We start from the raw sequence: 17,189 nt of genomic DNA, 5'->3' as shown, positions 1-17,189 counted from the left end.
GCAGCAGGCGTCTTCTCAGGCTTTCAAAACACTGTCAAAGTGATCCTGTGGCTGAAAAGGGTTGGCGTGTTGAAGCGTGAAGTTGTTTTGAATGTTTGAAGAACATATGGTGCAATTAGCATGCAAAATGTCTACTCCTGAAACAGTGAAGAAGTCTAACACAATTGACGGCATGTTTGATGAGCTCAGGCTTACAGCACGGCACATAGGAGAGGCGCTTGATTTGTTCACCATAACCCACCTACAGCACAGCATGTGTAATCTCACCTCAATGCATTTTTTTTATTGGTTATCAGAAGGGGTGTCCCGAATTTTCACTTCCGAAAGTATACCGACATTGGAGCCCTAATTATTGGCTGATACCAATTTTAATCCGATACGATATCAGCAAGAGTATTGCATACTTTTACTATTTTGAAGTTTGGAATGTTAGAAAAGTTCGATCAAGTATAATTATTTAAACAGAGAACAATGGTAGGTATGAAAAACACTAACCTATTTATTAACCATCTGAAATGGACGTATACAGTCTTTAAAGTACCAATTGACTGGAAAAACAAGTTGACTTTATATGCTTAATTGTGTTTCATTGTATCCATTAAACCAGGGGTCGGGAACCTTTTTGGCCGAGAGAGCCATGAAAGCCAAATATTTTAAAATGTATTTCCGTGAGAGCCATATAATATTTTTTAACACTGAATACAACTAAATGCATGCATTTTTAAGTAAGACCATTATTTTTAGAGTCTAACAAGTCTCTTAGTCTTTTTAATAACATTGTTATTCTGAAGCTAACCGATAATAAATAAAATACTTCTTACCATTATTGCGACTTCTTCGACAGGATGGACGGATTAAAATGCATGAGAGTGTTTTATATTTTGAACGTTATTTTTAACACTGCAATTACCAGCGGAATTATTCATTACTTATCGTGTTAAGCAATGTCAGGTAAGATTTATCTGAGAGCCAGATGCAGTCATCAAAAGAGCCACATCTGGCTCGAGAGCCATAGGTTCCCTACCCCTGCATTAAACCATATCCAATCGTATTTATAGTCCGCAAAGTATGTGAAAACACTGTTTAAACATCACAAAATGCCACAAATTCAGTCAGCCAATTTGAATATTCCGCTCCGAATACCTTCAGCTTTTTCCGGAGATTGACGTCACTGTAGTAACGCTTCTGCACTCTGACCATATTATCCGATCAGTCATACTAGAAATATGCAACAATTAGAGAGATGTGCTGTCTATCACCCACAATCCTTATACAAGACATGAACACATATGTTTTTCTTTTTTTAAATGCATTCTGAGTTGTAAATAAATAAATACATAAAATGTCCGCTAACAATATAGTCAATGGGGGCTCTCTATTTTGCCCACAAAACCCGCTAAATATCCATCTAAAACCTGCCAACAAAATTCTTTATACATATCGTGACTTGAATAGTCACCAAATATTATCGATGTTGTTATTATAAGCGCTAACACAGACAAACTATTTTAGCGGCGCAATGATACAAACAGCTCAGTAGCCCTCTGCTGCTTTACTGTGAGCTGGCTGCAAGCTCCCGCATCATCGCGTCACGGCGCGTCAAAGTTATTCTAGATTATAAATCATGCCGCCTCTCAGATGGGTAATAAGAGGATTTAGCCATGAATCTAGAAGTTATTCATCAGTGACATTCAATTCATTCTTGGAGATGGAGACAAACACACACAACCGGAGACAGTGTTTGCAGGGAGACTTTTCCTTCTTAACCGTTTGTGGGCATCATTATTAATTCGTCATACAAACAGGAAGTGTGTGTGTGTGTGTGTGTGTGTGTGTGTGTGTGTGTGTGTGTGTGTGTGTGTGTGTGTGTGTGTGTGTGTGTGTGTGTGTGTGTGTGTGTGTGTGTGTGTGTGTGTATATGCAAGGCTATTAACGCTTTGGACATCCAGCAAATGGGTGTCTACAGATTGGCCTGTCGTGCGTAAGTCTGATAGAATCTGCCTCAGCCATATCCTCTCGCACACACACACACACAAACAAACACCTATAAGGCCATTTCCATTAAATACATTTCAAAGAGTAATTGCATGTTATTGTTATGATTATGATTATGATTATTAGGCCAGAACTGTTCACATATTTGACACTAATTGTACCAGCTGTACTGTGTATTCTGGTTTTGTTTAGATAATGTAATATTCTAAATTAGATAGCAGTGTATAGTTTATAGAAACTTTACACATCCAAATATAAAACTAAAATGGTAGCAATTGGCATTCCTCCTGCTAGCTGCTAGTAGTTATTCTAAAGTGGGGGATTCACACGCTAGCATTGAGTGCAATACATCGCAAAAATGTGGTACAGTATGATGGAAGTTGCCACAGGGAGTAATCGTGATGGCAATTATTAAGCTATCACAGCATTAGCATCGCTTCCCGGCCCTTTAATTTGCTATCAAAGTGCAAACGGCAGATAGTTCTAACACCCGTGCTAAATGCGATGATAATGCGACTTGTGGAAATGTGACTTCCAATCTGTCTGCCTGTCACGCTTGACGGGAGCCTTGACGGCCTAGTTAGCCGCTTGCACTGACTGACAGCTGACAGATTGGCTTTAACGGAGGTGTAATATCCGTCATGAAGCATATGGGCTCCTTCCAGTGACTACGTCGGAGGAGTTTGCGTACCAAAAGTGGCTAACAGTCTTAATCCTGCATCTTTTTCACACTTGCCGAAAAGTGGTTTGATATGCTAGTCTGTACCAAAAATGTGCACTTAAGCGTTCACATTGGTAGTTGCATTAAATAACATAAAGTAAGGTTTTAAGTGATTGGACACCTTTTGTGACATATCATACTTGATATAATTAAATAATTGACATCTTGAATAATTGTTGATATTTTCTGCAGTTTGACCTCCTTAGACTTCACCAAAAGCTTCTCAAATATACTTTTAAAGAGCGCTCACCCTGCAGGGAGATAACCCAACGGATTTAATCTCACATATTTGTCATTTCTGCAACTCTTTGCTGTCATTTGAACACTGTTTTGTGTCTTAGGTCCATGTCACATTCACATTTGAGCTTAAGTGAACCTAACCGCACCAGAGTTCACCTGCAAGCAAGCAATCTCTCAAGCAGTCCGGTCGTTTCACAGCAGGTTTTGGATGATTACTTTCACACTTCAATGATTCCTGTAGAATTATTTATTTGTGGCGGCCCGCCATGAATAAATTTGGCCCGCCACAAATGGATTTAGCAGTACCTAGTGGTGGTATGCACCGTAATTGTCCGCCAGAGAATAAGAAGACTTAGCAGGAGGGATCAGTGATGCTAACTTGGAAATATTTTTGCTTTATTAAGTAAATATTCCAAACTGTCTGATTTTTCCTCATAGAGTCGTTGGTTAGGTAAAAACGGAAAGTGTTTCTTGTGTCATACAGTTAATCCATAATGAAATACAAGCGATCACGTAAGGCGAAATATTTGCTCTGGGACTGAAGATGCAGGGTACCTCCACAAGGCCAGGGAGTGCTGTAGTGAAAGGCAAGGTGTGGAAGCATGCAGAACACCTCCACAAGTGTGCAAACTCAGTGTTTGACTGGTGGGGGTCATTACTAGCAATAGTGCTAGGAAGACCCAAGCCTGGAGACACTCTTGCGTTTGTTTGGTTTTCTTTTTGTGGACTTTTTATTGGGCACCCGAGGCACCTTGTAGACATAAAAGGAACACTAAGACTAGAAAATAGAGCAAAAGAACATATCGTAACGAGAAAAAACTACAAACTATGGCGCCAACAGTGCCAAAATCTGCGTTTTTGTGCTCGAGGACGTTTCTTTGTTTCTCTACGTGTATGGAGTTCCTCCCTTTTGGCACTTAGGGACAGGCTTCATATTCACAGCTGGGAAACTCCCCTTATTTCTCATTGATCACTTTAAAGGCGTACTGTCACAGCCAATCAAAGGAAACTGTTACCATTGATAACCCATTGCGTCATTTCTTATGAGGTTAAGTGCCTAAAATAAAAACAATAAAACAGCACACAAATGTAATTACAGTTTGAAAGTATCATACTTGTGACTCTGGCATAATGACATCAAGGTATTACAAAATGATCTCATATAAAGTAAGTACTGTATACACAATGCAACACTGCAATTGCCTGGGGAGCATTTATCCAGAAAAAAAACATTTTGTCAAGTTGTTAAATATCGCCTTTTTGACATGTTCACATGACATCCTAATAAATGTCATTGTTTACTAGGTTGTAGTATGCGTGCTGGAAGAAAACGATTCACAATCAAATTGCGATTGTTATTTAATATTTTTCTGAATCAATTAATCATTTTCAATAAATTTTTTTTTTAAACGTTTTTAGAGCCATATCCGCGCTTACAAGCTGTGTTAATAAGTCATACTTCAGCAGCCAAGAGGGAGGTTTTGTAACCTATGTTAAAAAGGTTTTCAATTTATGCACCAAATAATATATTGCGAGAATCATTTTGAATTGAGAATCGATTCTAAATTGAATCGTCGCCCGAAGAATTTCAATCAAATTGAACATGAGTTGTTCTAAGATTCACATGACTAAATTGTAATGTGAAGCAAGTATAATAAATGACAAAGTACAATAAAAGTGGGTTATTTTGTGTAAAGACTAATCTTCTCTATTAGGGACACGGTTTGATGTAATGTTGCCCCAGATTGGCTCTGAGCAGCAAACAATAGACCAAGGCAAAAGCTAAGGAACAGGGAGCCGGACTTCTCTCTTCACTGTTATTCTTTGTTAGTACAGTGCTGAGAATCTGCTGTTTTTATGGACCTACTGCAAAAAAGCAAGTAAAACATTATGTGCATGAGAAACCTTTAATTATTTCAGGAATCTGTGCAAAAATATTAGTCTTTTCCAAATTGTTTGACCTTATCTTGCGGCGGGCCGGTTTTGTGTCATTCTCGGGACGGATTTGGCTTTCTGACTACCAGTTGAATAGCTCTGCAGGAGACGTTTAAAGGGACCAACCAAAAAGGAGGGTAGTTACTGGGCCTTATATTGAATGTCCACCCCAAAGTGCCAAAAGGGAGGACGCCGTGCATGTCGAGAAAAAGAGAAACACAACGCAAGCGCAAATGAAGTCTGCGGGCATAAAAAACATTTTCTTTGAGCGCTGATTTTGCATTGTTTTGATGCCATAGTTAGTTTTTGTACATTGAGCCCTCTGTGCTCTATTTTTTCATTCTTGCTGGGGCTGCACAATTAATCGAAATCAAATCTCCATCAAGCTTTTAATTAGTGCAATAAATGATCGCAGGAGGCTAAGTTTTTCCTTTTTCTCCACCATGACCGCCATTTGAGTGACATACATGTTCACCAATCAGAAATGTTGAGCCTCGCATTTCTTCATCTCTCTCGCTTTATTCAGAGACAAAGAGGTCTCACTCAGCACCTGGGCTCGTTTATATGACAGTAGAATAACTTAACACAGTGAGCCCTCTTTTCAATCATTCACAATCGCTGTCTCGGTGGGCGGAAAGCGGGGCCCCAGCGTTACACACACAGGAAGCAGAGATAGCCTCCTTACTCGCCACTCGCTAGTGAGAAGTGCTGCAAAGTAACAAAAACTAGGAGGAAAAAATATTATTAAGAAGACAAATTTCCCATTGTGAGAATGTTTCAGCTTCAAATCCAATGGGGAATATGAGCCCATCAACACTGACGAATGAGAAAAAATGCCATGGTCACGTGATGGCAATAGACAAAAAGACAATGTCCGACATGGTTTTTCTAACTGGGAAAAATAGTTCTCTTTAAGATGTTCAATATCTTTTTAAGTTAAAATTTTGCTTACAGAAATGAGTCAATTTCATTTTTTTGTTTGTTAACTTATTCAGGTTAACAAAGTTGTTTACCTTCCAATTACAGTTCAATGGTAAACAATTCTAAAATAATGAGGAATAAAAGTGTCTATTCTTTTTAAATGGTTATTTGCATTATTGGTATAATTTGATTACATTACATTATAAACACCGCATAGTTTTTATCGGTTAATACTTCAGTTTAAGAGCATGATGTAGACAAAAGCTCTGAGTCTGTCTGCATAAAGCCAAATATGTTTTCAAGTAAATTATTGCATATTGTTCTAATGTAATCACCTTGAAACAAGAATATGTTGATTGACAGTCTAAAGCAGGGGTCGGCAACCCGCGGCTCTAGAGCCGCATGCGGCTCTTTAGCGCCGCCCTAGTGGCTCTCTGGAGCTTTTTCAAAAATGTATGAAAAATGGAAAAGTTGAGGGGGGAAAAAAATATTTTTTGTTTTAATATGGTTTCTGTAGGAGGACAAACATGACACAGAGCTCCCTAATTGTTATAAAGCACACTGTTTATATTAAACATGCTTCACTGATTCGAGTATTTGGCGAGCGCCGTTTTGTCCTACTAATTTTTGCAGTCCTTGAACTCACCTTAGTTTGTTTACATGTATATCTTTCTGCGACTTTCTAGGACGTGTTTTATGTCACTTCTTTTTCTGTCTCATGTTGTCCACCAAACTTTTAACGTTGTGCATGAATCCACAAAGGTGAGTTTTGTTGATGTTATTGACTTGTGTGGAGTGCTAATCAGACATATTTGGTCAATGCATGACTGCGAGCTAATCGATGCTAACATGCTATTTAGGCTAGCTATATGTACATATTGCATAATTATGCCTCATTTGTAGCTATATTTGAGGTCATTTAGTTTCCTTTAAGTCATATTAATTCAATTTATATCTCATATGACACACTATCTGTATGTAATATGGCTTTTAATTTTTTGCAGCTCCAGACAGATTTGTTTTTGTATTTTTGGTCCAATAAGGCTCTTTCAACATTTTGGGTTGCCAACCCCTGGTCTAAAGTAACAAGTTTTCCTTCACTCAATATTTTCCCAGTTGTATGCGTTTTTGTGTATAAAATATAAAAATTGCAAATCGAATCGCAATCGCAATTTTGGAGAGAAAAATGGCACTTAGTTTTTTTTTTTCAAAATTGCACAGCCCTAATTCTTGCTGTTTATTTTATTTACAAACAGAATCCCAGCGCACGGAGCGTTTTAAAGCGCGTGTTTTGACGCCGTAGACAACCGCCACAAATAGATTGCAAATCGCTGCACTTGATCAAATGAACTACACTAGCAGAGCAAACACATCAGAGTTCATTTTAACTGAACCTAGATGCTGCATTAGGAACACTTTGGGAACCAGCTGAGCAACAAACATAAATAAAGGGTGCATAGCGGCGACTTCTTCCTCCATTCAAAGTCAAACCAAGGAAGGACTTTTGAGGGCTTGTCAACATCTCCTGTTAATTTCCTCCCACACGCTTATCGATTGTTTTTTCCCTCCTTGTTCTTCCCTCGGCTCTTCTGGCCAATCCATAAAGTAAATAAAGCTATGCTGATAGAGCGCAGAGAGAAGCTGTTTACTCAAAAGGGTGGTGATTTCAAGGTTGATTGGATGCAACACAACTATCTCAAAAACGACTTCTAAGCGACTAACGCGTTCTCCTTTTCGTGTCAACGCCCCTCCTTCGTGTTATTGATGATAAAAAGTGGCGACATGCGAGTCTGATGTGTGTGAACTATTATTCTTCACTCTGTTAACCATCTGTGGTGAATGAATACTCGGATCATTTACCAGATTGTTGTTCATTTTCAGCCTTGCATGACAAAGCTACACACATTTGGTCCTGAATTGAAAGTGGCGTATTTGATCACACAATTGTCTTTACACCAAACACTACTTTTAGTGTTTTGTTTTGTTTTGTTTTGGTTTGTTCTTAGTCTGTCCTATTCAGCCACATTGGTAAACAATATTTTTGATCTGCTGTACAGATTTACTTTACAAAGTAAAGGTACGGGATACTTCTCCTTTTGCTTTATGTGTGCTTAGCTTTATTAAATTTTGGATATATTTTGTACCGGTATTTGGGGCAGCAGGAGGGGATAGAAGAAAGCTGAAAGGGGGAACTGTGTGGACAAGACAGACAAAACACAACATCAGCAGATACAGTATCTACAAATATGGTAGAGTACCAGTATTCATAACAAATTAGTGAAATGAACTAATAACAAATTAATTATAAAGTTCTGACAGTGATAATTGCTGCACAAAATTATTAAAATAATAATAATTTTAGTTATAACAAAATGTTAACAAATAGTAATACTTTAAAATAGGGCTGAATAGGGCGATGTGTGGCTGAAAACTGTGTCACGATATAAGTGTTTGGTCAATATCGATAATAATTTATATTTTAATAGCCTAAAAAAAACAAGAATCAGGAGAAAAGTACATCAAATATAAAGTTTTGAATTTAAAATATAACCGTCCTTTCTGATTACAATCCACTCAATTATTAAGGCAGAAAGGAAATGTCAACACAACCATGGAAACACTTAATGTATACCAAATTCTACAATCACATTGAAGACTAAACAATAACCTCTTAAAATGAATGTGCAAAAATAAGGAATATGTAAGAAATACCTAATACAGTGTAACAAAATAGTGCTCTAAAGGGTGAGTGCAGCTAAGGTGGTTTGGTATTACTTGTCTCGGGGTGGTCGAGCTACCTTGCTTAATTTACAGACCACATTGGTCTGACTACAGTTGGTTTTAAAAAATCCCAAAAATGACCATACTGTTGAGGTGACTTTTCCTGTTTGATCAACAATTGATTTGTTCTCTGCAGCACCTTTTAATAGTTTCTCTTCTCTCTCCATGGACATAATTAACTATGAGACAACAAGATGCATGGCACAAGACAGTTGATATTGTTCCCTGATTGGTTGTTAGCGTGTCATTAATCAGTGATCACTTGCTGCGTTGCTCGGTTACCAGCGAGTGAGCGCCTTTGTTCATGCAACCAACCTTGCTTTGCAACTTACGGTTTCTTTTGAGAAAGGAACAAAAATATATATGCAGTATATAGAACACTTTATATAGACACTTATTTTTATTGCTTTATCGATTACATGTCTATCAAGATATATATTTTGCTATAGTTTTATCGCCCAGCCCTACTTTAACTCCCTATTACCACCTGGTATTTTTCATTGGCGCCGTTTAATTTATTTTAAGCTGTCTTTTCGACCTGAGGATACTTGCACCTGGGCTGTGATGTGAGAGACGGAGAGAGAGAGAGAGAGAGAGAGAGAGAGAGGGAGAGAGAGAGGGAGAGAGAGAGAGAGAGAGAGAGAGAGAGAGAGAGAGAGAGAGAGAGAGAGAGAGAGAGAGAGAGAGAGAGAGGGGGGTGTATGTGTGTGTGTGTGTGTGTGTGTGTGTGTGTGTGTGTGTGTGTGTGTGTGTGTGTGTGTGTGTGTGTGTGTGTGTGTGTGTGTGTGTCACCTGCTGCAGAAGAGAGGTATCGCTGAGAGAAGGGAACAAGGTCAAGAAGTGACAGGGGCATCGGGATGGAACCGAGCATTACGCCTTCAAGTTTCTGTCACTATCACACACACAAACACACAAGCACACACAAATACACTAGACTATAAGGAAGCAGTTTAAGAATATAAGCCAATATTGTGTAAACATATGGTGCATATATGGATGTTTAATTATCTTGAAGATGCTTTCAATAGCAGAGGTCAGGCGGTGTGTAAATAAACGATGTAGTGGTCGTATTGTCTTTCAGAGGCGTCCAGGCTGGATCGATAGTGTGCTGTTTTCCTACATTATCTCTAAAGTGTCATTTCTTGCACTGATGAGAGGCTGCATGGCCCATGGGTGTGAGCTTGCACTCCACAATGTGTGTCCACAGTGGGGTCACGGCCAGTGGGCCAGGTAATGACTCTCCCACGGGGCGTCCCCATGTGTGTCCATGTGGACCAGCGCTCTTAATGATGCTCCGTGTGCATGTGGAAGTGTGACATTTCGTCATTTCTCCTGCACTGTTTAACTAAAACTGTGTAAAGGTGTTCCATACAGAACAGTAGCGACACATGGATGATTTTAAATCATACATATGGAAACTTGATAGACCCGCAGACGTCTGGACCGGAGCTTTGCAGGAATCTAATAGCTTTCATTCCGCAGCCTGCTTGACCTTCTCCATGCTCCACATTAGATATGCATTACACCCAAGTCTCACCAGACACAGCTCATACTGTGCGTCTGCACCCCACCTGCAAACATATGGACACTCACTGTGGAGAGTTTGGAAATGGTGACAGCTTGCAGCATTTGTATTGAGTGGATTTGTATGTTTATTTCCTGTTGTATTCAGTTATGCATGTTATGTATATTAACTCAAAATTGTGCAAGGAACCACATTTTTTAACTTAAACTAAATAGATATGTCACTGTAACGCAGGGAAAATATGTTTTTGTTTGTTTGTTTTCACCAAATAACAAAGAAAACTCGCCAGATTTATGGGGCGTCATTCATCATTCATAAAACAGAAGATAAGAAAAATAACACTAAAGAGATCCTGTGTTAAATAATCAATTGTAATGAAATTAATTAGCATTGTTTAAATGTTGCAATCATTATATTAACAATATTACTATATAACATATGGGAAAAAAATATGTATTTATACTGTCATATTTGTACTCCCAAAAGTTATAACATACCTGTCTGTGTCAATTGTAACTACTGATTTATAATTAGATAAAATATAATAAAACTAACTGTAATCTTTTAAATAGGGGTGTCCTGATTTTTTCATTTTCGATAGGATCCCGATCTTGGGGCCTTGAGAATTGGCCGATACTGATTGGCCGATATTCAAAGCTTCAATAGTGCAATTGGATATGACAGGAAATCTCATGTACTGTACTTGTATTATTTTGAAGTGTGGAATGTTAGAAAAGGTTTGATCATGTAAAATTTGTCAAACAGAGAACAATGGTAAATATGAAAAACACTGACCTATTTATTTATGTATTTGGTATGTACTTATGCTGTCTTTAAAGGGGCTAAAATTGTTTATATTTTTCACATTTACTAAGTTTGTGTAATAAAAATGTTTATCGGTCCAAAAAAATGATTGGTGTTCAATAATAGTTCATGACATTCAGGTCATGATGCAGTAAGTTCAATGATGTGGACACGTTTGTTACTGGATACTTTTGAATACGCTGCTGCCTTGGAGATTTTGTATGTGTAAGTAAAATGCAAATATAATTATTTGATACTTGTACATTTTAACAAATGTGCTGTTTTAGACTGCAATATGTTCAATGAAGGACGCTTGTTACGTATGTCTAGCTTGTGTGCTACTGTGTGCTTAGCTGTTTTGTAGCTGCTAGCTCCTAGTAGCCGATAGCCTACCATGTTTACCTTTTGTAAATGACTTGACTAAAATAGAAGAAGAGAGCAACCTTCTGAGGTTATTGGAGGACATTTAGATGCTAACTGGCTGTCCAGCTTTGCACACGTAAACACGATGCAGGACTCCTTGTATCTGACATTATTTCACACATTTTACATGCAGGCACGTATCATCACATATCAAACACATATCTTGTTTTTTTTATGATATTGGACCGATATCTGACCCATAGTTTTATCATAACGATTAGAAATAGGAACAATATATTGTATTAAGCATATAACTGCAAAAAAAAAGGATCGGTATCCAAGAGGATATAACAGTTTACCTGCTTGTGTAAATTTAAATTATTCAAATACACAATTATGAATGAATCAATTATGATAAAAAATATATAATTTAAATATATATCAATACATATATCAATATATGTATACATCAATATATATATATATATATATATATATATATCTCAATATATATATATATACAGTATATATATATATATCTCAATATATATATATATATATATATATATATATATATATATATATATATATATATATATATATATATATATATATATATAGGATTAGATTGGCCCTGAATGGAAACTAATATATATATATATATATATATATATATATATATATATATATATAAATATATATATATATATATATATATATATATATATATATATATATATATATATATATATATATATATACTGTGTATATATATATATATATATATATATATATATATATATATATATATATATATATATATATATATATATATATATATATATATATATATGTGTGTGTATATGTGTATATATATATATATATATATATATATATATATATATATATTTATATTTTTTTCATATATTAATACATATGTACAATTTTTTTAAACGATGATAAACAAAAAAAAAAACGAAAATAAAAAATCAACTTTACATTTTTAGGTATATAAGTATATTTGTCTTCCAAAGAGGATACAATGACCTGCTCATGTAAATTTGTAAATAATACTAATATATATTCATGACATGAATTGTTTATGATCAGGCAAATTAGAACTATAATTTCAGTTAAAAAAAAAAAAAAGTTTGTAAAATAACATTATGGTGTATTTCAGGGCCCTATTAAAAGTAATGCGCTAAAGGGGCTCACAGTTGCCCCCAAAGGAAAAAAGTGGTATTGCAAAATAAGCCTACTTTGATATCTAAATGTGTTGTTTATCTTCATTGGCGACGTCTATTGCATGTGTGGACCAACACGTACCAACATATCCGGAACATGATAGTCAATTAAATCATGAAAGAAGGACTTGATGATGAATAAATGAAATGTAGAAGATATTATCCACCCAATATATCATGTGATCATCATCAGTGGCCATTGCATGGTCTTCTCTCTAATTGCGTCACCTTATCAAAAGGCCCTGAGTGAGACAGAGTGCAGATTAGTCTCCATTCAGAGCCAATCTAATCCTTTTTACATCGCCCTCTGTTTTAATGTGTCAGCGCCAGGCGCCCGTCAGTCACAATATTCAGGGAGTGGAACCAAAACATCTTAAAGAAGCAGTAACCTATTTCATGCCCAATGCCACAAGTGTTGGTAAGTGTTGTATTTATAACAACATTATTTTCTTCATGTATTGTTCTGGTTGAAATATAGCATGCATTTGACGTGAAGCTCTATATATGTTGAGCTAGAGCCCCACCAAGCCATGAAACTATCCCTAAGGGCCGTTCACTTCTTCGAAATAAACTACTCAAAATGTGTTGGCCCTTCTCAGGAAATTTTTATTTTTGTACAATATTCCTAAACTAAAGTTGACTCATTTAAGTATAAGGACTGAGAGTCACAGGTACTGATGTGTACATAACGCCTCAGTGAGTGTATGGCACACCTACTACCTGTATTGACACTGCACTGATATTGTTTAAGGCTTTTATAATGGTCATCCGTCATTTTCAAGAGTAAAAAAGTCAATACATTTGAACTACAAAAAAAAATTAATAATTTGGTTGTTAGTTGTTGTTTTTTATTAAGTTTCCCATTAGCTGCTGCAATAGTAGGAGCTCTTCTCCCTGGGGTCTAAAATATTAAAAAAACAAAACGATTAAGGCAATACACACATACAGTATCGGCAATACACACGACGATAACACCACAATAAAATTAAAACAACTCCAAATTAGTTACATGAAATAGTTATGCTAATGTTGGATTACACAAAAGCCATAAGAGTGCAATTTTTTACAGAAAAAAAAAAAAAAGTAAAAGTACAAATTATTCACATGCAATTGAATTACAAACCAAAAAACCCCTACAGAAAAAGAAAATGATACTGTAAATGAGCGTGTAACAGGACTGAGCAAAAAACCTAAGAACATCACTCCTAAAGTATGAACTTTAATTATATTGTTGTAGATTTTTTCATTCAATAAACATATAGTTGGGCTAAGAATGTAAGTATATGTAAAAAGTATATGTAAAAAAAAAAAAAAAAAAAAGTTGTGTAGGATTTAGATGATTATATTTTGTGGTAAAGTCTAATTTTAGGAAGCGGGACAGGCAAAAAATGATATTTAAATATTTATTTTTAAATGTATATTTATTAAATACGCAATATTTGACCAGAGTTCATTTCTATATATTTTACTTCTCGTGCGCGAATGCCAGCAATTCTATGTAACATTTTTGTTACTTTAAGTTGTGTTGTTTGTTAGCTACCACAGAATAAAATAGCATTCGACCACCCAGAGTGGAATATAAGCACTAGTGTTGCTAGAGATCACCTAGCCCCCCACCCGCCCCCCCGGGACCTGCTCCACTTCCCCATACAGACCGGCCATTGTGGACTTGGGGGTCCATTCACAGTCACTAGCAGGAAATATGAGCAATGCCTCTAACTAACTGCAGGTTGGGTTTCTACTCGTGAATAACTCTCCTGTTGTTTGCTGGCCCTTCTCCGCAGGTGCACACGGAAGGAGAAATGCGAGCGTTCGACGGAGCCTCGCCGCTTTGCGTCTGACATCAAGCAGTGTGTGCGACTGAGCGTGCACCCCAACAACATCTCCGTGTCCCAGTTCAGTGTGACGGTGAGCTAACACGCGTTGTTGACATGTCTTGGCGAGCATCGAGACAAACTGGCGCTTGGACAATGTCATTATTGTGCTCGATATTCTGATTAGTGGCCAACAACAACAACGCATCTCTGATCCCGGCTGTGCAAATGTCCACCGAATCAATCATTAACAGCGTGTGTCTTGGCAGGCATCACATTTCAGCAAACGTTTTATCGTATCTTGTCAACAGACAATACTATAGTAATGAATGTCATTTAAAATAGTCAGTGTGCAGCTTGTATAGCAGTATAGTCACCATTCACTGAAAATTAGTCATTACATAATGTCTAAATATCTGGCACCAAATGAGTTACAATATAATTGTCTTATCTACAGTCAAGCATGGTGGTGGTAGCATCATGATCTGGGGCTGCTCGACTGGCAGAGCTGCGGGTTATTAAGGGGAAACATTATCATCTAAACATCAGGCAACACCTAGTACACCTCACAGTGTCCTTGGTGTGAATATTATATGTAAGGACAAGGGATGTCCGATAATGGCTTTTTGCCGATATCCAATATTCCGATATTGTCCAAATCTTTAATTACCGATACCGATATCAACCGATATATACAGTCGTGGAATTAACACATTATTATGCCTTATTTGGACAACCAGGTATGGTGAAGATAAGGTACTTTTTTTAAAATGTAATAAAATAAAATACGATAAATAAATTAAAAACATTTTCTTGAATAAAAAAGAAAGTAAAACAATATAAAAACAGTTACATAGAAACTAGTAATTAATGAAAATTAGTAAAATTAACTGTTAAAGGTGGACCAGCTGCACGCACAATCATGTGTGCTTACGGACTGTATCCCTTGCAGACTGTATTGATCTATATTGATATATAATGTAGGAACCAGAATATTAATAACGGAAAGAAAAACCCTTTTGTGTGAATGAGTGTAAATGGGGGAGGGAGGTTTTTTGGGATGGTGCACTAATTGTAAGTGTATATTGTGTTTTTTATGTTGATTTAATAATTTAAAAAAACAAAAAAAAACGATACAGATAATAAAAAAAACGATACCGATAATTTACGATATTACATTTCAACGCATTTATCGGTCGATAATATCGGCCTGCTGATATTATCAGCCGACATCTCTAGTAAGGACCTTTCTTTCTTGCACTGCCTTGAGCCTCTTGGGCATGGCATTGAGCAAAGTTCTAACTGGAAGATTCTTTCATCCCCCCATGATGCACTCCTCTACCTTCATTCCTCCTTAACGTTTGAGGATGCCCCATTGGTGCTCAGGTGTGTTTAGTTCAGGTGTAGACACTTTTGCCCATGTCATCATTTCAGCTTGCTCAGCAAGGAACTCGCTCATCTATGAGGTGTTTTGGGCTCCTTATCAACTTGGAAAACTTCGACGCGGCCCATTTTCTGCTTTAGAATGTCACAATACATGCTGAAGTCCATGTTTCTCAAAATAAACCGCAGTTCTCTAATGCCGGTGTTCTGTCGATAACTGCTACTCATCGATGTCTGCTACCCAATGCTACTGAGCATGCGCACAAACACAAATATTGCAAGTATTTGCCCTCGAACAAAACACTGATCAAAAGCAGCTGCCTCGTATGCCCGGTGTACAAGTAAGTAGAAATTTTAAATTATGTTTCTTTCATTGTGTCTTCTCGGGGTGTGGGAAAAAATTGATTCGAATTCGAATCGCGTTTCTCACGTCGATTCTCATTTTTAAAAAATCGATTTTTTTTTTTTTTTTTTTTAATTAACCAATCCAACAAAACAATACACAGCAATACCATAACAATGCACTCCAATTCCAAAACCAAACCAAACCCAGCAACACTCAGAACTGCAATAAACAGAGCAATTGAGAGGAGACACAAACACGACACAGAACAAACCAAAAGTAGTGAAACAAAAATAAATATTATCAACAACAGTATCAATTAGTTACAATTTCAACATAGCAGTGATTAAAAATCCCTCATTGACATTATCATTAGACATTTATAAAAATTTAAAAAAAAGAACAATAGTGTCACAGTGGCTTACACTTGCATCACATCTCATAAGCTTGACAACACACTGTGTCCAATATTTTCACAAAGATAAAATAAGTCATATTTTTGGTTCATTTAATAGTTAAAAACAAATTTACATTATTGCAATCAGTTGATAAAACATTGTCCTTTACAATTATAAAAGCTTTTTACAAAAATCTTCTACTCTGCTTGCATGTCAGCAGACTGGGGTAGATCCTGCTGAAATCCTATGTATTGAATGAATAGAGAATCGTTTTGAATCAGGAAAATATCGTTTTTGAATCGAGAATCGTGTTGAATTGAAAAAAAAATATCGAATTTTGAATCGAATCGTGACCTCAAGAATTGATATTGAATCGAATTGTGGGACACCCAAAGATTCACAGCCCGAGTGTCTTCTGACCAACGATCATGTAGAGTTTTTTCTTGCCCTGATGTGGGATCTGAGCCGAGGATGTTGTTGTGGCGTGTGCAGCCCTTTGAAACACTTGTGATTAAGGGCTATGTAAATAAACTTTGATTGAATGATTGATTGACAAATGCAGCGGTAGAACGTTCACATTGATGCAAACGATGTATAGCTTACATTTTTGTTTTAATCCCCGTTTTACGCTACGAGTAGCTTTTTTTTGAGGAAGCAGCGAAATTTGATAGAACACCGGCAGCACTCATGCAGCCCCAGACTATGACTCTACCACCACCAAG

General features: G+C 36.6%; 1 protein-coding gene across 1 annotated transcript in view; it reads left to right on the top strand.

The window, feature by feature from the left end:
* plxna4 (plexin A4) overlaps positions 1–17,189 on the top strand; it is a 381,909-nt gene that overhangs the window by 306,670 nt on the left and 58,050 nt on the right. The window contains exon 6 of the mRNA XM_061959460.2: positions 14,314–14,437. Coding sequence (XP_061815444.1) covers positions 14,314–14,437 — 124 coding nt within the window. The remainder of the gene's footprint in view (positions 1–14,313; positions 14,438–17,189) is intronic.

This window comes from Nerophis lumbriciformis, linkage group LG05 (assembly GCF_033978685.3).
Source record: "Nerophis lumbriciformis linkage group LG05, RoL_Nlum_v2.1, whole genome shotgun sequence".
NCBI lineage: Eukaryota > Metazoa > Chordata > Actinopteri > Syngnathiformes > Syngnathidae > Nerophis > Nerophis lumbriciformis.
The sequence above is the reverse complement of the archived record's forward strand: the minus strand, read 5'-3'. Positions and strand labels throughout refer to the sequence as shown.